Source organism: Gadus morhua, chromosome 23, assembly GCF_902167405.1.
Source record: "Gadus morhua chromosome 23, gadMor3.0, whole genome shotgun sequence".
NCBI classification, from domain to species: Eukaryota; Metazoa; Chordata; class Actinopteri; order Gadiformes; family Gadidae; genus Gadus; species Gadus morhua.
Window position 1 is genome coordinate 10672117 of NC_044070.1, and position 25819 is coordinate 10697935.

Genomic DNA, 25819 nt, shown 5'->3' on the forward strand with positions numbered 1-25819 from the left:
TTTCATCACACTATGGTTGTGTGTCTAAATAATGTTTGTAAAGACAACCCAGCTAATTCTGCTTTCCAGAAAGATTTCGCTTACATTATATTGGAAACAGGGTTGTTTCTACTTTCACTTGTTGCTGGCCGTCACTTCTGCTGATGTGCGGTTCTGGTAATATTATTATGACAACACGGGAGTTACGCAGTGGAGCGCTTCAGATCACGTGTCCGGCAGAGCGGCCCCTGAGCTGAATTCAACCTGCCGGTGTAGAGAGAGGTACCTGATTTATAGCGTTTTACCGGTCTACCGGTCTCTTACTTCCTATGAGCTGTGCACGCCAGTTAACAGTCCCAGGAGGACCAGCGCGAGACGAATAAGAAAATGACCAGAACAACAACAACAACATTAAAGACAATTAGATGCATATTGAGACTTGGAAACATTGACTAAGAAACATGCGACAATCTTAACGGAAACGGACATTCTTATCGGAAGTCCATCCCTCTCTCGCTCTCGGGGCTAGACCCGCTCTACTGAAAGCCCCGCTACCTCTCCCTCTCGCCAATAACGCCCATTCGGAGGATCCCGTTCCAGGCGTTCCGTCGTGAGATCAAAAATGCCTGGAGACGATGTTACTGCCGGTGACAGCCAGACCTGAGTGATGCTTGGCTCACGGCTAGTACAGACAACAACTACAGCGGACGAGGTTCCGCTTGAGAAGGTAAGTGTACCGTCAAGAGTGTAGGGCTCATAGAAGCACGGCATGACAGGAGGTGAGGAGGATATCCGATCGTGAGATTATCGCGACCCACGGTATTTGCTGCCGGTGCGTCGCCTACCTGTCCACCAAGCGACGCAGACAGACTTAACTCTCTTTTACCTAGGGGGGTCAGACATAGAGACGGTGCATATGTAAACGCAGCAGGCAAGGCGTGTGATTGATGAATATTTCGTTTTATATTCCCTTAGAAATTGCTCATCAATATTTGATCATATTTTAGGCGCAGCAAACGGTATGCTTAAATTTCTCCGTCCCATCGCGGTCCAGTAGGATCTAAGGTGGCGGGACAGACAGACAGCCAGACTGACAGACGACGGAAAGACAGACATACAACTTGGACGAGACTGGGGTGGGTTTTAAAACACCGAGGACGCCAGTCAACCTGTAGCCTACCAGAACCAGTGGGCCGGGCCGGACAGCTATAGCTGCCAAGGGGAACATGGCTTTACACATTAGCCGTAAACAGGATTAACCGTCTCAAGGTGCTTAAGGTGTGAAGTCCAGGCGTCACATGATGAGATGTTTACCTGTCAGACTCCTGCGGGCTGCCACTACACAACACGAGCATGCGAGACGGGCTTATCTGTCCACGCAGATTCTTGTCTTGCAGCTGTCATCATGAATATGTGTGGTTTTCTGCACACATTTGTCAGCAAAATGGGTGATACAAGCATTCACGTGGAATAGTTATTTTGTAGTTTCGGATTGCCGTGCTCGCATTATACCTGCCTCCATGACGATGCATGCAATTTATTTAATTTACTTACTTTAATTTACTTTACGGCTATATTATAACACAGCAACATTATCATGTTACTCATGAGATAAAGAGTGCAGAATGGCCAATCATTACAACACAGATTATAAAGGGTTGCATTGCAACAAAAACACAACAAGATTATCAGAAGCCTTTTCAGAGCTCAGTTGGTGTAAGAGTGTTCTTTACTAAATCTGGTGTAATGCGTAATCTTATGTAATCTTCATGGGCTGGGTGATTTGTAAACGTTATTTATCATGATAATCATGGGAGTTCAAACTAACATTCTAAACAGTCTACTCTAAATAGGGTCATTACATTGAAGTATATAGACATTTAAAGGTAAGGAAGGCCTAATTAATATACTAAAACAACTTTTGCTTTCTATATGCCAAACTCTATTTTGATTATTTTAGGAGCACATAATATCGGTCACGCATATATCAACTCATGGTTTTACTTATCCTGTCCTCAAAACAGACGGTAATCCGATTTGATGATCTTGTGATTGTCTTTTTGTGTATAAACTGTCATCTGATGCTGGGTTTAAACGGCATTGGGGTCAGACATAGACGACTTTGTAAACAGCTACCACCAACTATCCGGTCACCGTGTTTAAACTTGCTTTTTCATACTGACTGGCACTGAGTTCATTACAAAACACACCGTACATGTAGTGATATGATGCGGGCTCCATCCAGATGATTGATGGTCGGTAAACACAGGGTATGGTGTCCGGTCTAGGTCACACTGTGAGTCACCCACTGACCTACTGTTGGTCTACTGCCACATGTCGGACGTCAAACCCCACTGGCAAACCAAGACTTCCTGTTTTGTGTCTGACAACTTGGAGCCTCACCATGTCCACTTAATAGACACATTATCAACAATTAAAATCCTTATGAAAAAAGAAACACAACACTACATTCACTACATTTCCCATGTAGTTATTCAGTGGGATCTATTGTATTGGATGCATTATCTGAACATGTTCAACAAATATTTGATAATGGACCTCCTTATTCACTGCTTTGTCAGCTGAGGCTGAACCGTCCAAACTGGTTGAGCCAGCGAGCCAGCGAGCCAGCGAGCCAGCGAGCCTGCAGTGGGGGTGCTCGACAGGGTCCCAGAGAGACAGCCAGGCTGCCGATCTGAAGATGTCTGGCTGTCTGTTTGCTTTTTCGAACAGTTAGTTCTAACTCTTCCCTGAGCAAGACACTTAACCCTAACTGCTCCTGACGAGCTGGCTGTCCCCTTGCATGTTTGACTCTGCCGTCGGTGTGTCAATGCGTGTATTAACCGATGTAAGTCGCTTTGGATAAAAGCATCTGCTAAATGCCCTAATTGTAATTGTAATTGTAATTGATCAGAAGCATTGATTAGATGGTGGAGTTGTTGTGTGTTAGATGCCGGGGACGTCACTCTCAAACCCCTACTAGAAAGTTAGATCAAGATACACACATCAGGGCGATATGGAGATAAACATATATTTATCCTTATATTATATTTTGATATGATGGCTGGTTGACAACAGAGGTCCCATAGAAGTAGGTCTTCTTATGACAGAATGAGGTCTGTTAATGTGCTACACAGCAGGGAGGAGCATCAGTCAAGAAGGTTACCTCTATCAGCAGTGGCGGTTCTAGACACATGGGGGCCATGGAGGGGCCAGTGTTTAACCAGAGGGGCACAAAAAAAAATTATATGGAAAGATTATAAACTTTATTTTACTTTAAAATCATCAAACATTTAATTTGTACGAGAGTTTATAACTTCACCAGTCTGTATTTTTCTTTCAAACTATCTTAAATTGATGGAGCTTAAGCCCTAAATCATCAAAATCATATAAACATTTCTTTTGCACAAGCGTGCAAGAGAAGTAGGGCCATAAAAAATGAAAAATAAAAAATACAGTACAGGGTACAACATACAGTGTGTCAATGTGGAAAAAAAACCTCCAGGTTACAACGAAGTGCAAAACAATGTGCCATTTCCTATTTATTTTTTAGTGTGGAGAATCAGGGTTCCCAGAAGCTGAGCTTAAAGGAAGGGTTACATCAATCTTGCACAGTCTAAAGAGCTCAAAGGAAACTTCCCTGTTCTAGGGTTCTTTCCTCATTTAATGATAGCTGCTATTAGAAGAAAACAAAACGTAGGGGCATGCATTAGATTTCGTTGCAAAACCATCCCTCCCGATTTCACACGGGCCGATAGCCTACTACTCTTTACTCAAATGTATTTGTTATCCCAATGCAGCAGCCAAAACCGATGGAAATACGTGGTTAACATCACAACATTGTGTAGCCTAGACCTATCAAGGATACTAACATTTGGATATTCGCTTGTGCTTCGATGAGTTTGCTTAGATATGATTACATTTCTAAATATATCGAGACCAGAAATGTACAAACTTAATTTGATCGTCAGTGTGAGGAACTACAGTAGCACGGTTATGTGCATGAACAACAAGTCACTTACGAAATGAAATCGTTTTGCTTAGCTTTGACTCTTGCAACAGGAGAAATCGTGGCTCCTTTCTCCAAGAGTAGTCGCTGAGCTCCCATTTACCGAGCAACAGCAGCGGGTTGTTTGGGTGTGCGGCTCTAATTTACCCGTGTAGAACGATGCGTCACATTAGTTCCGTAAAATCAGTAAAATCATAGTTATTTTATTTGGTCAGCCCGGGGGGGCCACAGGGGGGGCCAGGGACATGTCTACAGGGGCACTGGCCCCTGTAGGCCCCTGTGTAGAACCGCCATTGTCTATCAGCCTGTGGTAATTCATTGATTTAGTGGCACGGGTTTGATTCATGTGGGCTACAGATTGAGTTACTGTTGAGAAGTAAGTCTTGGGGATATTTAGTAGTTTACTAGAAATGTTTGAGTTTATGTGAAAAGGCAAACATCGAACCTCGTACTTAAGAACCAAACTTCAACTTCCGATCTCCCCTAGACTCGAGTCTACAATCAGAAACCACATTTGGTTTCAGTTCTCTCTACTCCTCTGTTCCACGACACTACTAACCGAAGCTCCTTCTGTTCTATAAAACAAACATTGGTATTATCGTCATGGGGATGGTCAGCCAATGTAGGACCCCCTCTAAGACCTGCTGTTTCCCTCAGTGGGCCTGGAAGGCAGTCCCATGGTCCCCTACGTGGGAATATTTTTTCCTGGGTTAGGTAGGGCTTTATCTCACTCAGTCCGTACAGAAAGACACATTATCGCATGAATGACAACTTTAACTCGAGTCCAACATTGGGAGCGTGGGATAGTATGTGTACAGTATAAAAGACCTGAATGTGAGGTGCACCAATGGGTGTATTGTTTAATACTGAATCCTTTCTCTCTTAGAAATGCCACGCAGAACAATCAAACAACCATTCATCACAAGCACAATGCAATGCATGTTGTTCTGAGAAACAGCTACTACTGGTATGAGTGTGACCTTTGTCTGCTCGCTCTGGACTGTTCTGGCCTAGTCTGATATGTTCTGGTCTATTCTAGTATCGTCTGGTTTGGTCTGGAAGTTGTGACCTGTTTGTTCCTGGGTAAATGGGGCAGAGCCAGTGTGTTCAGGCCATGGACACTATTTTCAACAACAGGATCTCTAACCAAGGACTGTCTCCGACTTACATACTGTGGTCCACTTCAGTGAAACTCTATAGGACTCAAAAACTCGAGCACCCACTCTCTTTGTGCAGAACATCTCTGAAAAGAAATGCATCGACCTGATGATCAACCTCTTTCCCAGAATCACATATTTATGCCAGGCCATAACCAGTTAAAGGGCACCTATTTTACCACCTGGTGTGATGATGTTTTGCCCTTTAAAACCACTTCAAAATGGACCTTAGAAAGTCAATTGCATCCGGCGCAATTTACTTTCTACACTGATGCATGTGTTGTTGCTAGTTGGCAACTGGCGCAGAGCGTTCTTTTCCCTCCACCGCCACGCGTCGGTAAATTAGGGAATGATCTTGCGCCCCAAGGGCCGGTTCGGCGAAAATGTTCCCTGGTGCTAATTTGCAGTTTCAGAAAACAATTGCGCCACAAACCAGGAAATACCTGGTTTAAAGTCAGCGGCGCGTTGTTCAGATGCTATCTTAAGGGCGCATGCATAATGTTGCTTGTGCAGCTCGCGCATACACTTTGCTTCTCTCATCTACCACACATTCTTGGTAAATTATTTGGGAAAGAACAGCTGATACAGCGGTAATAAGTTGTACTTTGAAATCAATGCATCTGCAAACACCGTACAGCAAACACATATTTTCTTGACAGACATCGTGTACAAGACCATAACTTTTAGGATTGATGAGTATTTGATCGTGAGAAAACATTGTTTTACCGCGAGTGAGTGCTAAAAAGAAGTTGTGGAAGAAAACGCTATTCCTATGTGAATTAGGTCATATTATTTGGGAATAAACTAAGCCATTTGAAGTTTGAAATTCATGTGGTCATGCATCTGTCTCATCGGAGACTGCAAACGCGCTGTCAAAATATCAACTCGGCAGATTCAAATGCGCTAATGGGTCTTAAAGGGGATGGGAGCTGGCACTCTCATTGGTTTGTTGCACGTTACGCCCAAACCACACCTACGGGTAATTAGGCTACTTCAGACCAACCCTTTTTAGATTTGCGCTGGGCGCAAGAGTCATTTATGCGCCGGTAAAATAGCAACATCGCCATAGAACCGCCCACAAAGCTACTTGCGCTTGGCGCTTCTCACTTGCGTTTCAGATCGTTAAAATAGGGCCCTATATGCATCTGTATGATAGATAGATCCACCTACAAAGTCGGTAGGTTGATCCATCTACTCCCGCTAGGGATTTCACAAAATTTGGATTTTAAAATGGCTTGAAATGGCCAATCAACCTCACACCTGATGGTAAAAGAGGGGCCCTTTGAGTCTAAGGTAAGGTTGCTCGATGCCTTTCTCAAGGACCCTTGTGGAGGAGGAACCGAGGATGGAACCAGCGATAGCGAGCAACTGGGTCTAACTTGCCTTTGCCGTTGTTTCCTGGCCGTTCTTCTAGGTGTAAACCATGAACTACGTGGGCCAGCTTCTGGTGACGGTGAAGGAACTGTACAAGGGCATCAACCAGGCCACGCTCTCAGGCTCCATCGACGTGATCGTGGTCCAGCAGCCAGACGGGACCTTCCAGTGCTCGCCATTCCACGTGCGCTTCGGGAAGCTGGGCGTACTCCGCTCCCGGGAGAAAGTGGTGGGTTTGGCTATGAAGACCTACCTACAGTTAGCTAGTGCTAAATTACCCATTAGTTGGCAGTTAGGAACATTTTTAGCTAATGGTTCGTTAGCCGTTAGTTACCTATGTTTAAGCATGTGGCTGGTTAGGTGTTAGTTGGCAGATGGTTACCTTATTAGGTTAGTACGTTTTAGCTAGAAGTTAGTGTTTTTTAGGTTGGAGTTTGCAGTTAAAACTGTTTAGTTAGCAGCTAGTTAATTATCATATTATATTTTTAATATTTGGTTTGAATACATTTCCAATTCTGTTGTTTATGGATTCCATTTGAAACAATCTATATTTTTCTCTACTTGGCACTTGTGTTAGCACAGAGAATGAGGTAAAGCAGTAGTGGTTTGTTGATGCTACCATTGCAAACGTTTTGAACCGCATGTATATTAAGAACTCCTGACCAGACCTAAGCTCTGTATCATTTGCGCTCTGTTGCGCTAGGGAAGACAGAGTGCTAATGGGGGCCTTCTTGATAGTGACAACAGAAGCTTGTAGCTATGGTCTATTTATGGACAGGGTAAGACTAGAGAGGCTGTGGGCATATTCTCAGCCTCTACTCCCCTCTGATTCAACTTATCTCTTCATAACACTGTTAATATCTTTCTTATGTTTAAAGTACAGCCAAAGGGAGGCAGCGGGTCAATATAACCACATGTCGTAAAATATGATTGTTTTATAAGGTTGGACCATTGGACCAGTGATAAACATATTCAATCAAAATAGCAACAAGGACTTCAAAAAACATGTAGAGGGTGTGTGTGGTGTGTGTGTGTGTGTGTGTGTGTGTGTGTGTGTGTGTGTGTGTGTGTGTGTGTGTGTGTGTGTGTGTGTGTGTGTGTGTGTGTGTGTGTGTGTGTGTGTGTGCGTGAATAGGCTCTGTGCTGCGTGAATGGGGATTGTGTGTGTGTTTGTGTTTGCAAGCCTTGAACTTTGTGACCTTCATGCTGAGGTTAACACTTCAGCTAATACACTAGGACACATTTACGCATCACTGTGGAAACAAGAGCTAAGCAAGGAGGTGACAAGCCTGTGAAGCCAGGCAGCTACCAGCCCCACCTGCTAGAAGCCACGTCTCATGAAACAAACATATGTGTTGAGGGGTAAACTGTTACTCCTCAACACATACACTTGCAAACACTGACTTATATAGATCACTGTCTGTGCTCAGTCTGCTGTCTATATGATTGTCCTACTGATGTCTGACGTGCTATGTCCCTGTTATGTGTTGCATGTAAATGTGACGTGTGATGTGCCTTGTCCCTGTTACATGTTATATGTGCTGCAGAACAGGAACCTGCTGGAAATCAGCTATTTTACTGAGACAGGCCCGTTTTAAATTGTAACTTTGTTACTTTTAATACTTTCCTGTATAATAAATATAAAAAATAAAACAAATACAATTAAATACCTTTTGTCTTCTGAGGGATGAACCGTGAGAAGGAACATAGAAGAGGGATCCCTCCTTCCTGGGACAGTTAGGATTATAATGTGTCCGTGGAATGGGAAGATGTATTATAGTAACACAAAGCGGAACAAAGGTTGGGTAAGATGTTATAAGAAAATAAGACAAAACAGCCATCGCTGTTCAGTGCTAGTTTGAAGAACGACATTAACCATCTTAATCTTAACTTAGCTGTGCTCGATATCTCCAGATGTACAACCAACCTTTACCTAACTGATCCTCCTAGATCGATATTGAGATCAATGGAGAAGCTGTGGACCTGCACATGAAACTGGGCGACAACGGAGAAGCCTTCTTCGTCCAGGAAACGGAGAAATGCAATGTAAGTATCCTAGAGGAACCTGCAAAGAAATTAAGATGAATGGTATCAAAGTCATTGATGTTTAGCAGGCCAGATGTTCATTAACAAATATTGAGGACTCTTACTTTGAAACAAAGAAGTTCCAGCTGGTTCTGAAATAAAATACTTATGACTATGAAAGATAAAGTACAGAAATCGTATAAACTTCAGATTTCATAAAATACATGTCCTTTTAATTATTCCTTAAAAGCCCTCCTCAGTTGTCGTGATCTCCCACCCAATCAGGAGGCGGTTCCCTCCCACCTGGTGACATCGCCCATCCCGACAGAGGAGAGCCTGTTGTGGCGGGAAACTGCGGAGCTCCGCCCCCCCCAGACTCCCTCCCTCCCCGACGACCAGGTGTCGCCAGGCCCCGCCCAGACCAATCACAAGAAGAAGAAGAGGAGGAAGAGGAAGCATAAGGCCGACCCGCGGCGCGAGGACCAGCCGGGGGCCGAGGGAGCGGAGCTGGCGGGGGGAGGCAGGAGCTCTGAGGAAGAGAAGACCGTCCACAACGGAAGGTAAACCTCCACCTGACCCACAGCTCAGGACTGTCAAGACAGTCAGACCTAGAGGAGTCCTGTGCGGCTGAGCTGCACTCAGTATTTGTACATAACAAGAAACACTTCAAATCAAGGAACATCTAGGAGCATCTACTTTGTCAGTAAAGTTAAACAGTGCACTCACATTTGTATTATTCTGTTGCTCATTATGTATATAGATATATGCTATTGTACATTTTTAGAAACAAAACCAAAATGTGACTTTAGTGTTTTGATGCTGTGCTAATACTGTTTTGACCCTGTTCCCAGGCCGGCCTGTGCGTCGGTGAAGGACCCCGCGGGACACAAGTCTCACCCCTCATGGAATGGCCTGGAGTGGGACAGCTACCCCTTCTCTGACGGAGACTGGGGTCCAACCAACAGGCAAGGCTCCCTCTCTAACTGCAGCTAACCCCTCCTAACATGTTGTCGTTTTGATTATTTTACCTATTCAATTTTCTGCTTTGGATTGTTGAAATCTCCCATGAGTGAATACCATTCACCAACATTTCTCTGCTAAATGTTTTGGCCAATGGGCTGCATCTAATGGTCCATCCCAACATTCCTTGGCAGCAGAGAGGATGAGTTTTTTTTAAGGTTAGCTGGAAGTCATTGCATGTTCCTTGCTCTCAGAGTTTAATAAGGAGTGACGCTCTTTCCTCAACAGGGATCCGTCTGAAGATGCCTCACCGAAAAGTGACTCTGAACTTACGGTGAAGTCCTCAGAGAGCATGCTCAGAGCCGACGCACACATGCAGTGGTCCTGGGGAGAGTTCCCAGAATGCACCAGGGTAAGGAATGGAATGGAACCCATTCAAATAACAGAAATATCATACGTCTTCACGGCTGGCTTCGGTGTTTGAACGTTTGTGCAGGTAAGGAAGCCTTGTGCTGACATATTTGATATGTTGTTGTCCTTCCAGGTCAGTAAGAAGGAGAGAGAGACAGAACGGAGGGAACTGACCATCACCCCGTCCCAGAGCACACACTTCCGGGTCATCCTCAGCTCGGAGGCCATGGAGGTGGAATCCCTTGACCCCCGGGAATCGCCCTCCTTCTGCTCCCCCTGCTCCCCCTGCGGTCTTATCAAACCCCGGCCCCGGGCCGCCAACCTGGAGCCGGGCCGGTCCAACGACAACGGCGCCGCCTCATCCGGGCAGCACACCGCCAAATGGAAGTCCAGCCCGCCTGCACGCATCAACGTCAGCCTCGATTCAGAACCCTGCAGCAAAACCAGCGACTCGCAGGACAAGAGGAGAGGTATGTAAGACCCATGCTAATGCTAGCTCTAATGCTAATACTCATGCTAACTCTACTGCCCATGCTAACTCTAGCGCTCATGGTAACCTTAGCTGTTATTTTTATTATGTCTTTCCAATATTTGTACAGTGTTGTTATGATGCATGATGCAGTTTCTCTATTGAAAAGACGTGATGGATAGAGAAGAAGAAAGGAGTATGTTGAGTTTTAGGGGATATCTGTTGTTCGATGGTTTTAAAAAGTCTTGTCAGATGTTAGTAACCACAAGGGAAGTGGGAACTCCCTTTCACACGTTTAACAAGGAAGTGAAAACATTCACTCAAACTCAAACACGCACACATGCACACAATGCAGTGCCAGCAGAACCATCCTCTTCCTCTGCTGTGTATAGATGTGAGGAAGAGGAGCCAGCACCAGGGACCTGAGGACATCTACCTGGATGACCTCACTGCCCTGGAGCCCGACGTAGCCGCGCGCTACTTCCCCAAGAGGTAAAGCCCCCTGCAGAGAGGGGGGGCGGGGCTAGGATGGGGAAGTGGGTGGGGGTGATGAAACCGAATGGTTCCTTGGTTCAAACCTCCATTGTCCACGGTCTCTCTTAGGCCTCCTTGAGCTAGATGTCTAACCCCCACATGCTCCTCCTTCCTCCTCCATATACATTTATAGATATGCATGTATAGTTGTCATGTCTCCAGGCACTGGGAGGAGGTATATATTTATATCTATCTATATGTGCAGTGGTCAGGCGTCCAGGCACTGGGAGGAGGTGGGACGGCGCTCCAGCTCCCAGTCTCCCCAGTCAGTAGGGAGTGGGGCAGCGGACAGCGGGACCGACTGCCTGTCAGACTCGGTGGGGGGGCTGGACCTACCTGACGTCACCCTGTCGCTCTGCGGGGGGGTGGCCGAGGACGCAGAGATCCCCAAAGGTACCCCCTCCCCCCCCCATCGCCCCGTGCAGTTCTAGTACTTTCGTCATCAATGACACTTCAATTATGTATGACTGATGCTTGTCACCCAGTAATGATACACAACTTTCAAGCATTATACGTGAATTAAGCGTTGATTGTGGATTTAGTATGAATTAATCACATAAAGAGAAACGATGCATGTTTTATGTTATAAGCACAATTCAACTTCAATTGATTACGGGGTTTAGATTACCCGCTGCACTCATTCATCGGATAAACATTTGATTCCAGAGAGGTTTCTGGAGCACATCATCACTTACCAGGATTTCTCGGAGAATCCGGCGATCGTCGACAACCCCAATCTCGTGGTGAAGATCGGAAACCGGTGAGTAATTGACTCTCACGGACTCGGGTTGAAAGAGCCACACACCCTGTTCCACATAAAAGATAGTTATAATTGAACAAAAAACATTATTGAAATGGATCTTAGTCTAAAACGTGATCCACAAACGTTTGTTTCCGTAGGTACTATAACTGGACTCTGGCTGCACCGTTGATCCTCTGCATGCAGGCGTTCCAGCAGAACCTGCCCAAGGTAAGTTCTAGAACTAGATAGAGGTGTTAGAATCTACCCAAGGTATGCTCTAGAAATAGATAGAGGTGTTAGAACCTGCCCAATATATGATGAATAACTCGAGGTTCCAGAATCTTGAATGCAGTCCAAGCACTGTAGACAGTCAGTGTGTGTGGGGGGTTAACGGGTCGGGGTTGTTTGGTGACCTCCAGGCTACGGAGGAGGCCTGGGTGAAGGAGAAGATGCCCAAGAAGTCTGGTCGCTGGTGGTTCTGGAGGAAGAGCAGCGTCAAACAGGTAGACCCCGCCCCACACCTCAGTGGAGCGCCCCGTTAGATGTTGATAAACCCCAATCAACCCTCTATGCGCCCTGTCCACCCAGATGTATGATAGATGGATCATTCTACCAGCCTCCTACTCGGTGGACCGTACTTACTGGAAGGCTGAATCATCCATCCTACATCTGGGTTGACACTCCCATTTGTGAAGTCACAAATTTCGAGATGGCTTGTGGTGGCTCAACAACACAGCTGGTGTTGAAGCAGGGTCTCTTAGCGGGGCGATCCTGATACTGCAATGTTTTTCTTGGAAAGAGGGGTCGAATCCAAAGGAATAGCTTTAAAGAGACTTTATTTGTATAAAGTATTTTCGGTATGGTAAACTGATGCTCTGAAGTAAAGAGAGATTGGAGATGTGCCTTAGCACGTGCGAGAGTGTTCTCCTAGCTGATCCTAACCACAAACCCACGTATGGTAATCGCTGCCGGGAGAGTTCTAAAGTTTGTGGCCAGGTGGTCTTCTTTATGGACTCAGCGAGGACCGGAAGACTTGGAGAGGAACCGGTGTGACGTAATCCTCGGTTTTCCTCGCCTGGTCTGTGATGCTGCCCTCTGTGGCTAAAGTATCTATTGCAGCCTTCAGTAATGTCCTGCTTTCCCTTGTGGCTATGTGTAGTATTTACGGCTTATATATTTGGTCCTACCCCCTATTGGTTAAGTGAGGGAAATACAGCTTGTGTTCCTAAAATACGTAACAGTCCCTCCTTGGTCATCTTAGATGACCATACAATAATATTTTAGATCATAAACACCATTTACCACACCGAAAACATAGTCAAAGTAGAATCTATCATCAACACCATCAACCGTCGCGGAAAGACCTCTTGAAGAGAGGGGAAAAACCACTACGCGTCCCCATAATACTGAGACGGCATTCACGTTGTGGGTCTTGTTGAAAATACAGGTCATTATTTAACAATACAACAATGAACATGAATCTTGTTATCATACAATCACATGGCCAAACAGCACACAAACAAAACTATCAATAGAAATCCTGAGGTAATACTTTTGGTCATGTGCTACAAGGTCATAAAATATTCAACAGGTGCAAAAGTAACGTAAAAATTGGTGGTCATAATACAATTTTTAAAATTTCAAAAGGATTGATAAGCTAACATGGATTTGGGGGTTCAGGTGATCTTCGTGTATTGGTGTGCCGGTTCCTGTGGGTGGTTTTGGGCGATGTTATTACTGTAGTCATTGTTTTTTCTGTCGCCGTCGGGTCTGTAATTCATGAACCCAAGACTCGTCCCTCCTTGTCAAGGGCTCATCTCAGAGAGGTTACTCCTACACTATGGGAGCCTCCCCACAGGTTCTCCGTCGTCGTGTCAGCAACAGGTGGCCTGTAAAACAATCGTCTCAAGGAAGATCAACAGTACCATTATCAATGCAGCGATTCAGAAATAACGGGTTGCATTCGCAACACTATACAATAACAAACAGCCTGGTATGGTTGTTGGAAATGTGTTATTCAAGTAAATCCGGGATATTGATTATCTTATATACAGGCGCTTCTACTAGAATAGTATAGGTGTTGACTATTCTACATATTACAGCTGGATATGGTCGGGCCCCTCAGGTGATGTATCATTCACTTTCATCGGATCATATCTGATCCCCATGTAAGCCTGAATGGCACTTGGCGCTTCTGTAGCGCCCACTGCTGTGGGGATCAGCAGATGCAGTAGCCCTCGTGCGCAGGGAATACAATGGCAGCCGGTGACAATTAACACGGTCTCTGCATTTATTCCCGCGACGGGCACTAACTGGATCATGCTTTTCCACCTCCCAAACATATTCTACATCCAACCTGTGAAAGGGTCATTAATGCCGGAGTTCTCTGCCAATTCTAACCTGAGGGATTGTAATTATGCCAGCAACCCATCCAGAGCTGTGTTATTGGGGATAAAGTTGGCCTACAACACGTTGTGCCTATCGCATTTATCCCTCCTTGCTCTGTCAATAACATTTCCATATATATACATATTCCTTTTAACTTTATCTGTTAAACTGAACGAAGTGTTGCTGATTGTGATACATGTAATTTATCTAAACAATATATATATACATAATTTTTATATGGTGGACAAGCAAAACAGAACCAATTCAACTCCTGCCGTTATTTGATCTCATGTGACTGCTCCTTGCTCGGCGGAGGCAGTTTATCGGCTCCGGGTGTGTCTGCATCTGGTTCTGGAACTTTTGTTTCTATTGTAGAAATACAAACTCAAGTACAGCAGTTAGTTGTTCAAAAACATTTCCTATAATTCTATTTTTAATTGTTCTAATGGAAGTCCATTATGGGACCCTAGAAATGTAAGTGTAAGCATGAATCTAACCGTAAGCATTAGGTGCAAAGTTAGCTGTGTCAGAGTGATACACTGTACTCACCTTGCTTCTGGAAACATAGGACCTGAAAATTGTATGCGTTTCAAACATGTTTGTATTATAATTGATCTATTTAGTGCTTGTGCGGATTTTAAATTTTTGTTTTGAGTGTCCCATTCCTTATTCTGAGCTGATTTCAACCTTCAACCTTGATTTAATATTCACACTACATCCCTCCTTGCGCATTGCTTCAGCCATGCGCATTAGAATTAACCAATCCTAACAACGGTGTAGTGCAATCAAGTTGAAGTTCCTTTCCTTAATCATCTGTACCTAAACCAATCCATTATGAAGATATATGAAGACCAGTACATACAAAACCAAAGGTCGATAGTTGTGGGTCTATGCAGCCGTCTTGAGACCACGCTGTTGTTAAATGCAGTAAACCATAAATGTTTCATAAGTCAGATGCGCCGTAACTTATCAGAGTAAAAATAAATATCAGACTATGAGACTCTGACGTTGTATCAAAGCGTTACAGCAGTAGCAGTGGCATTTGAAAGGTTAACCCTCTACTGCTGAATCTAAATTGAGCCTATGTTGTCCCTGGCGAGCAGATGTATTGCTAAGCCCTTTCCTATCTTATAAACCTAAAAAGATGAAAAAAGGGAAATTAGAAAGTTGAAATTTGTATGTTCAATATCACTTCTTTGTAACCGTATCTGGTTCCAACAGCTACCTTTATTATACTACCCGATTGTCCTACACTATATGCACATCTGGGCATTAAATATAGGGTGATATTTTAAAACAAAACAAAACCTGAACCTAAAATAAAAATTCAGAAGTTATTGGATAAAGCAAAGTTATTGAAAGTTAATTATAATGAACCATTTTCTAATTATCTTAGTTTTATATGTGGTATGCTTTCAATATCCCCTCGTGTATGTAACAGTCGAGTAACCTCCATTATTTTGGTGGCTCTGGCACACACAAGAGGACATTTACACATGGTATATGAATCCACCATTTGTTTTCATTCTATATTTTACTTATTTTTATTTTCATTTTATCTCTATATACACATTCGTAAGAAAAGCACGAACGAAGATGCATCATAACATGCATCAACAGACCTAAAAATAAGCATATTATACAACAATTTGAGACCTCAGATGGGATTTTTTCCTGTGGAGCCCTTCATTTTCTAAAGGGTCCGCAGAGAGGTCTGCTGAGTGGCAAGGAGTTCTTACACATTCAGAAGTGTTGCTGAGGACAGCTGCCTCACAACAAACCAAAAGCCTTTTTTAACCATATGGTCATCTAAGTCATCATTCCTTAAGATGTCATAAATATGGGGTTGGCCGTTCCTTATCACTTGCGTTTCTCTGCGCTTCTCTGGGGATAAAGGATAACGGGCCCAAACCAACACAGGACAACAAAGGAACAGAGTGAGAACTGATTTCCACTAACCTCAAAGGATTTTGAACGACCCTGCAGAATAACAGGGTGACAAGACCACATGGGAAAATACAAACATACAAAACTTAAATTTGAACATTATCAAAAATATCTTAATATTAAAAATCTGCATTTCAATATTAGGCATCATACTTCTGTTGTTACCGTAACGTTTTTTATAGTTTGAAATATATATTTTAATCGTTCTTATTTTGGCATTTTTGGACCTCGTCAGGTTTGTTGAACTATGCATTTCTACCGCTTGTCCTCAGGATCCTCTATTGGGGGGGACTCTTCTGCTCTCCTATGAGGCAGGTTGTCCCAAAACTCTTCTAATAAGAATTCCCAGGCCTGGTTAATCCCCGGACTTCTGTGGACGAGCGGTATGCATGCTATGGACAACTTTAAAGGCTAACCGTTCATGATGCGGAGTTTAGATAATTATTCCTATCTTAAGATCACCGTGTAACTGTCGTATAGGGATCTGGTTTGATGCAAGACCCCTGGGTTGGTGTCCTTTTGTAGGACTTCTTTCGGTTCTGGAATCCGGCATTCCTAATTGTTGAATACAAGATATTGCATGCATATTGGTGGTATGATATTATATCTATTGCAATCGCTCCAATGGAAGCAATAGTTGACCCTTGAACACCTCACGCAGTGTTATTCAGTCTATTCGTCTGTAGTAGCTGATTATTGTAGAATTTAACCCATGTACCTTTAATATTTGCAAAAAACGTATTGTAATTGTGTCTACCGCAGTTGAGCTAACTCCCTCCTTGGGCACCGTTTAAAACCATGTGCACCATTTATTAATTAGACATATTATTCTAGCAGTTGAACCCCGTGTCTATTTGAACCAGCCTGGTTCTCTACCTGTCTTGCTACACAAAACGCATGTTGAATAGACAGAAGCGCTCAGCAACCTGAAAAAAAAAAAAAAATTACTGTCCGTGTGTTTGGCATTCGTTCTTATACTGCCATTTCCTGGAGAGAGAAAGAATTAAGATCAATGCAGAGAAGTAAAAAGATGAGTGTTTGGCAACTATAATGCTTGTGTTGCCACCTTGTGTTGCTTGTGTTGCCACCTCCTAAAGAGAAATGAGAATTAATATTTTATGCACAGAAGTAAAATGATGATCGTGGGCAACTGATCGTTGTGTTGCCACTCCCTGATTAGAAAAGAGAATATTTGTAGTAATGTTAACGATTAAAAATGATGAATGTCGGGCATCCATTACTGCTCGGGTTGCCAAGGCCTGACGAGAAAAGAGAACAAATTTAGTACGAATGCAAGAGATCGGCTACTTGGAAAGCTGGGGGTCGTCTAGTTGGGACTCATAATAGTTATATATTTGTGGTACATTTGGAGATGTTGAGATGTAATTGGGAATAATCTCGTGTTAACGAGTAGGGGGCACTACCAAGAACTACAAATATGGCTGTGGTGCATACTACATACGTATCAGCCGACTACAGAAACTTCTTTGAGTTCTATCTGTCCGGCTGAAAATTGTGGTACCTTATAACATAAGGCTACCACTTAACCGCAATTTGTGTTCTCAAAACACTATGGCTCTGCGCTGTGTGTACATTTATATGTAAACAAGTTATCGTTGTTAAAAATAGCGACAGAGAGAGAGATGTGTCGTGGGAGAGGCTGGGGGGTGGTCTTTATGATGAGGGTTTAGAGGGAGGAAGATTGGTGGTGGGGATGGGGTTCATTAAGACAGTGGAGGAGGAGACGCGGAGAAAGACGGGGTTGGAGTGAGAGAGAGATGGAAGGCCAGTGAGGGGACAGGGTGTTAGACTGGGCCTGGAGGGGGGGTGGTGGGGACTTTTACGAGTGTAAAGGGTTAGGAGGGACTCGTAGATTAATAATTCATCGTTTTTAATAACAAAATATCAACAGACTTGAATATAAAAGTAATCATGCAGTCTTGGATGTTATTAGCGGATCATCAGATAGGTGGTATTTACTCTGACCGTCCGCAATGGAGCTATTGCTTAGGAACACAGACCGTGCCGGCCTCAGGAAAGTTCAGAAGAATGGGAGAAGTTAAAGATAATAATGATTGGAACTCTCGTTAATGTTCTTTTGTGGCTCGATCTTCACAGAGACCGACAGTGGAGGACCTTACCTCGCACCCATAACCATGAACAATCGTTAACGACAAGTACTCAAAACGACGCCAGTGGGGCATTTAAGACAAAGCTATTCTGTGGGGAAGGGGGGGGGGGTGGGAGACAGGGAAAAAGGGTGGGTAGGGAATTTACGAGAGGGGGTTTAGGCGGGAGGAAGAGACGAGGAGATCTACGAAGGGGGGGATTTGGGGGGGTTGGATTCACTACCAAGAACTACAAATATGGCTGCGGTGCAAACTACATGCGTATCAGCTGACTACAGAAACTTCTCAGAGTTCTATCTGTCCGGCTGAAAACGGTGCTACCTTATGGCATAAGGCTACCACTTAACCGCAATTTGTGTTCTTAATACACTCTGTTTCTGCGCTTTGTGTAAATTTATATGTACACAGATAGCCCTATGAGATCCTTGGATGATAAGGGGAACTACAAATAGAAGTCATTGTTGTTAAAAATAGCGACATAGAGAGAGGTGATGTGGGAAGGGTGGGGGTTCGTTCTATTCTCTGGGGAAGGGGGGGGGGGGTCTTTATGAGGGGGGGTCTTTATGAGGGGGGGGGGTTGGAGATAGGGACTAAAGGATGGGGAAGGAATTTAAGGGGTGAGGGAGGGCCTATCTTTAGACAGGCAGGCAGACAGAGATAAAGAGCGAGGAATTGGGAGTTACAAGATTGTACAACGTTAATTACTTTTCAATATTCCATATTGAAACTGTGGAACAACCTTCCTGGTTGCCCAAAAGCAATATGTCTGTACAAACAAAGTGGATTTACAGATTTATCACATGTATACATAAATATTGTTCTCCCATAGATGTTGAATTCTATTAGTTACAAAACTATAGCCAAAATATTATGCGTCAGAAACTATTGCTTTACCGATGGTTTTCAACTTAATGCTATGGATTTATTGATTCGTAGAGGATGAGGGCACTTAATGAGCGTGCGGAATACCTCAAATATTGGAATGAAATATACAATATAATACTTCCAGCTATTGACTAGTGAAATGTGACAATTATATAAAATTGGCTGAATAAGTAACTGCCAAAACATTGTTATTATTTGAAACAGATGGATTTTTAAGGGAATATTTTTATGGAGAGAGAACATATTTCTAGAGACAGACAGACAGAGCACACCGGGGGTCCCTTTGTGCAGGCTACCATTGCCTTATCAAAACACCCAGGTCAAAAATGACACTTGTTGTCTTCAATAAGTGTGTGCTTAGAGAGAGAGAGAGAGAGAGAGAGAGAGAGAGAGAGAGAGAGAGAGAGAGAGAGAGAGAGAGAGAGAGAGAGAGAGAGAGAGAGAGAGAGAGAGAGAGAGAGAGAGAGAGAGAGAATGTAACACTTAAGTCGAGGCCCCCTGTTGCTCTTGAGCAATGGCGTTTGTTTCAAAAAGGGCTCCGACTACAAAGACTGGAGGTACGAACAAAGGAAACGCACGTTTCCAAGACGCGTTGTCCCTTTAAATCGTACACCACGTGGTACATCCAAAATGCTGCAGAAACAAACTAGTTTTGGATCTCTATAAGAAGTATGAGATTCCAGCAAGTTTGTCCCCACGGCGGGTTAGCGAGGGACTTGATAGCAGATGGGTTGTACTGCGTAAGTGCTACCTCTACGGCTGCGTTTTATACTAACCAAAATTGCACATTAGATGTTACATGAACCGGGCTGTGAGGAATCAATTAGATTTGAACTCCTTGGCTAACGCCGGCCAAGCCTCCGGTTCAATATGCAACTAAGCTAGATTAACGTTAAAAACCTGACCTTTCCTCGCCCCGCCGTAAGAGTTCGGAAGTTTATGGTCGGTAATAAATATACCTTATGGTGGCCCGGCTGAACTCGAAGCTTATCACCAAATAAATAACACTTAACCACAGGTAATACGTCTCCCACGTTGGTACAAACATTTAGATCTAATCAGGATTGGATACAGTCTATCTACAAACCCATATAAAACACACTCCCAGCCCTTTACTTCGTGAGCTCGTTATTCAATTTCAATCTGTTAGCGTATCCTAGGCCGTTCGTCTAACCGGCTGTATGAATTTAAACCAGTCCGAGATTACACGTCCCCGCAACCAGTCGAAGGCAGTACAAGCTATTCACCTAATGTTACTAATCTAACTATACAGAGTTTAGTCATTGACAACAGGTTCTGTTTACCTTTCTTGTGGCGCCTGTAAGTAGCTTGTACTGCTCCCGACGGCCCCGCGGTCGCAAGTCTCGGTCCGGAACTTTCCAATCACGTCAGGGCTTCACCAAATTGCAATGTTTTTCTTGGAAAGAGGGGTCGAATCCAAAGGAATAGCTTTAAAGAGACTTTATTTGTATAAAGTATTTTCGGTATGGTAAACTGATGCTCTGAAGTAAAGAGAGATTGGAGATGTGCCTTAGCACGTGCGAGAGTGTTCTCCTAGCTGATCCTAACCACAAACCCACGTATGGTAATCGCTGCCGGGAGAGTTCTAAAGTTTGTGGCCAGGTGGTCTTCTTTATGGACTCAGCGAGGACCGGAAGACTTGGAGAGGAACCGGTGTGACGTAATCCTCGGTTTTCCTCGCCTGGTCTGTGATGCTGCCCTCTGTGGCTAAAGTATCTATTGCAGCCTTCAGTAATGTCCTGCTTTCCCTTGTGGCTATGTGTAGTATTTACGGCTTATATATTTGGTCCTACCCCCTATTGGTTAAGTGAGGGAAATACAGCTTGTGTTCCTAAAATACGTAACAATACAGACTCTTCTCTCTGCAGTCGGTGGAGTTTAAGCAGTCCAGTCTAGACTCTCAGAACCCGGAGAGCCCCTCCACCCCGCTACCGACTCCTGTTGCACAGTGAGTCAGCACTTATTACCCATAATGCATTACTAATGTGTACATTTTGGTAAAGAATTGCTATGTTTTGGTAAAAATGGCTAACAATGTTTTGGTTTATGTGAAATGTTAATATTTGGGTAACATTTTTTAAATGGTTATGCTTTCATGAGATTGTGATGTTTTAGTAAAGTGGAAAAGTTGTAAGGTTAAGGTAATCCTATGCTTTAGGTCCATGAGCTCAATTCTACCATTGTCCAACACTGTCCTCTTGTGGCAATGAAGAGTTTTGACAAACAATTTCTCATGTCATAATTTTATCCCAAGTTAGACATAGTAGCTAACAGCAGGGGTTGGGCAGTGAAAACAGGTCTGGTAGACTAGGGATATTGGGAATCTGACTGCATTCCCTCGTTCACAGACTGGAAGAGAGCTCCAGCGAAGACGACTCCAAGGAACTGAACTCTGTGGCTCCTCCCCCAGAGACAGCAACACCGCTCACTGAGCGCGTGCAGACCGGAGGCCCCGCCCCTGGTCTTTCCTACAGGAAGTCACTCCGCCTCTCGTCTCAACAGATAGTAGGAGACTTGATAATATCTTGTTATTCAACAACATGCAATATATGTGTTTGAGTACAAAATATAGAAAAATACTTTGTAGTGTTTTCCATATTGTTTAGGTTTGTATTGTAATAAATGTAACTCTGGCATACTCTTTTTCCCAGCAGAATCTCTTGTTTGGCTTATCTGGCGATTAACTTTAAATCCAAAATGCTTTGATGCGTCCTGATAGGCCAGCCTGAAACTGAGGGAGGGGCCTAACGACGTGACCTTCAGCATCACCACCCAGTACCAGGGAACGTGTCGCTGCCAGGGCACCATCTACCTCTGGAACTGGGACGACAACGTCATCATCTCAGACATCGATGGCACCATCACCAAGTAACAAGCCTTATGGAACCTCCGGCCTCTGTTCTACAATAATATACTGCTGCATCAATTTGGTTCTAGAATCGTCTGTCTGTTCTAGAATATGCTTTTGGTTCCACAATCTTCTGTTGGTTCTATAATCTGGGTGAGAGAGCCTTTGGGTTTGTTTAACATGAAATTTTTGTTTCATTGTTTAGCATAACTTTTTGCCTTTTTCTAATTTTTCTCTTCTGTTGGTATCAAGCAACTCTTCAAAGTTTCTTCTGAAGCTTTTGATGCTATTGATATGAATCCATCCAGGAGTGAGGGTTTTTCATGTTGTCCCTGTTCTTTCCTGTACCCAGGTCCGATGTGTTTGGTCAGATTCTGCCCCAGCTGGGGAAGGACTGGACGCACCGCGGCATCGCTAAACTTTACCACCTCGTGCATGAGTGAGTCTCGCCTCCCAATCCCTCTTGGACTTCATCCTATTTATACAATACTCGCATTATAACCCACACTTAGTCTGCTTTTATCTGCCCTTTACGTTACTCTGCCCTTCACCTGCTCAGATTTAACTGTCCTCTTACTCACAATGAATGAAATGGATTCTATTTAATTGTATTCTAAATGTAATGTGATCTATTCAAACCTGTTGTTTTTTTAATTTCTATTCCAATCTCATATAATATCATCTATTCAAATCTAGTCTGTTCAATTCCGATTCATTCTGGTCGTAACGATTGATAGCTGCTGCTCACGGTTATGGAAGGACATCTGTATGTTCCGTCACCGTGACAACGTGTCTCACCCTCGCCCTCAGGAACGGCTACAAGTTCCTGTACTGCTCGGCGCGGGCCATCGGCATGGCGGACATGACGCGGGGCTACCTGCAGTGGGTGAACGACGGGGGGGCCATCCTGCCAAGGGGCCCCCTGATGCTGGCCCCCAGCAGCCTCTTCTCCGCCTTTCACCGGTGAGACCCAAACCCTGAGTGCTAGCTCAACACTGGAGCCTCATCAAGCATCTACATGAGAGTAGCTCTTTACCGTCACAGTTTGATTCATGGAGACCAGAGGTCGGGTCCTAGATCAAGCCTCCTCCTCGTCCTGTGTGATCCACAGGGAGGTGATTGAGAAGAAGCCTGAGAAGTTCAAGATCGAGTGTCTGACGGACATCAGGAACCTGTTCCCCGTCAGCCAGCAGCCCTTCTACGCAGCCTTCGGCAACAGAGAAAACGTACGCCTCGGTTTACTATTACGGCCACTATGTTTTCATCCTCAGTGAATAACTGAGAATGAATTAAAATACATGTCATTAATGAGCAGGTAGGGGTTAGACAGTACAGAGACAGGTCGTTAAGGAGCAGGTAGGGGTTAGACAGTACAGAGACAGGTCGTTAAGGAGCAGGTACAGGTTAGACAGTACAGAGATGGGTCATTAAGGACTAGCTGGGGGTTAGGGGCATCTTGCTCTAGGTTGACTACAGACGGTGGACATTGAGGATGGAACCCATTACTGTTGAAAGTTATCAAACCCTATCTGCTAGTCTATCCTGCCCCTGTCTTTCATTAGAGAGTTCTGGGTCCTAGAGTAGAAAGATACTCATCCTCTCTCTCCTGTGTGTTTTGGATGTAGGATGTGTTCGCCTACAAGCAGGTGGGCGTTCCTGTGTGTCGCATCTTCACCGTCAACCCCAAAGGAGAGCTGATCCTGGAGCAGGCCAGGGGAAACAAGACCTCGTGAGTAACTTAGTCCTTCTGCTTCTTAATCCCATTAGCTCTCACTGACACTAAGTTCTGCAAACAGACCTTAACTTGAAACTTTTTTTTTTTTCGGCAACATTTTGACCTTTTGACCTCTCTGGACTTGCAGGTACGGCCGGCTGAGTGAGTTAGTGGAGCACCTGTTCCCGTTACGCACCCGGGAGCAGAATGCCACTTTTACTTACCCAGAATTCAGCTATTTCTGCTTCTGGAGACAGCCAATCGCAGAGGTGTGTCTGGAAGACATACTGTGATTGTCCAGAGAAAATGTTGCACTGCATGCTGGGAGGTTAGTTTTCATAACGCATCCAGGTTTGATGGTTTGATGGTCTTGTTTGATGGTCTTAAAAATAATGTAAGAAAAACAAGTTTATAACAGAGTTATTAGCACAGATTTACAGTCTAGTGGCAACACTTAGGGCTGTTATTTATATTTCCTATTGCCCTGGTGAGAAAACACTGTTAACATAAGATAAATAGAAGAAAGGATAACTGTGAAATAAACTCAAATGTCATGGGACCAGGATCTCCAGGTAGAACCTTCTAGAGCTTCCAGCCTGTGTTCTGAAACACCTGAGAAAGCACACCTCCGATGACTGTTGGATAAAGCCTGTTATGCTACTGACCTAGAGGGGAAGGTACTATGATCAACACGGTGGTTCACATAGGGTGAGGCTCAGCCATTCTCTCTGGTTGTGTCCCATGCAGAACATCCAAATATGGGTCTCTCGCTTGCGTAATTCCTGTTCCTGTCTGTATATGACGGATTAATACTGGTAGGGTTCCAGTAGCACAGAAACCAACGTAACGTTAATCACAAACAAACTGTGAAGAACAAACATTGGAGCTTTCAGATATTATATTCAAAACCTGCTTCTTACCTGCTAGTTAATATTCACAACCAGCTAGTTAATATTTACAGACTGCTAGTTAATATTCACAAACTGCTATTCCATGTTCCAAGCATGCTAGTTAACATTCACAACATTCTAGTTAATGTTCACAACCTGCTAGTTTATATTAATAAGCTGTTAGTTTTTTTTAAACATAACAAACTGCTAGTTAATAATCAGAGCATGCTAGTATATATATTCCCCACCTGCTTGTAAATATTCACAATATACTGGTTTATATTGACATCCTGCTAGTCAATATTCACAACCAACTGCTGTTTAAAGATGTAGTGTGTAGAATTTTGTGCCATCTTGTGGTGAGGTTGACTGGGTGGCAACCAATTGAATACCCCCCCCCCCCCCCCCCCCCCCCCCCCCCCCCCCCCCCTTTCAACAACTACTGTGCTGTAAGGGGCCAGAATACCTCCGAAATGATGTCATCCTCTACGACTGCATCGAGTAGCCAAGTGTCAAGTGATGAGGTTCCTTGATAGTTATAAATTGCGTTTAGTTATTTAGTCTCTCTCTCTCTCTCTCTCTCTCTCTCTCTCTCTCTCTCTCTCTCTCTCTCTCTCTCTCTCTCTCTCTCTCTCTCTCTCTCTCTCTCTCTCTCTATATATATCTATATATATCTATATATATATATATATATATATATATATATATATATATATATATATATATTTCGTAGCTTATAACTTAGATAGTGATTATGATTGTTAATTGAACACATTCTCTCTAGATATGTTTTCCGTTCTTGGCTATGCGAAAACGTGGTGGTGCAACATAGTGGGCTCTCTCGTAAAAGCCCCCCTCCCAATGTAGCTATAAATAGTGCAGTCTAACTACAAAATAACACAAATTTAAACATTCTCATGAATATGAAAGTCTGGTCCACTAAATACCACATAATTCTACACACTGCATCTTTAGGACCTTCTGTAAAGTAATGCTATATTTAACACTTCGTAAGTACTTATACTTACAAGTACTTATATGTATGCTTGTATGTATCCAGAACTTCAGGATGTATGTAAGCTAAAGGAGAGTGAAGTTAGTATGAGCGGGCTGACCCTTCTGGCGAGGATTTTAGACTGCAGTCTGTAACTTCTGATGAGAAGAAAGCACTTTTTATCACATCTCTGCTGCTCACACACACACACACACACACACACACACACACACACACACACACACACACACACACACACACACACACACACACACACACACACACACACACACACACACGCACACAGTTTGTCTTATGCGCTTGTGTCTCAGCACAAATTAAA

The 25819-nt window shown here is 43.8% G+C and overlaps 1 protein-coding gene across 1 annotated transcript; it reads left to right on the top strand.

Moving 5' to 3' along the window:
* The first annotated feature begins 103 nt into the window (after nt 1-103).
* LOC115537107 (phosphatidate phosphatase LPIN2) lies at nt 104-25099 on the top strand. Its single transcript, XM_030348781.1, has 20 exons — nt 104-706; nt 6560-6748; nt 8470-8565; nt 8830-9104; nt 9396-9509; nt 9793-9916; nt 10049-10385; nt 10777-10876; nt 11124-11311; nt 11585-11678; nt 11819-11888; nt 12080-12163; nt 20899-20978; nt 21379-21535; nt 21750-21898; nt 22231-22317; nt 22689-22841; nt 22990-23104; nt 23504-23607; nt 23741-25099. Exons 2-20 carry the CDS (start codon nt 6569-6571, stop codon nt 23883-23885), a joined length of 2652 nt encoding a protein of 883 aa, XP_030204641.1. The 5' UTR covers nt 104-706; nt 6560-6568; the 3' UTR covers nt 23886-25099.
* The last annotated feature ends 720 nt before the right edge of the window (nt 25100-25819 follow it).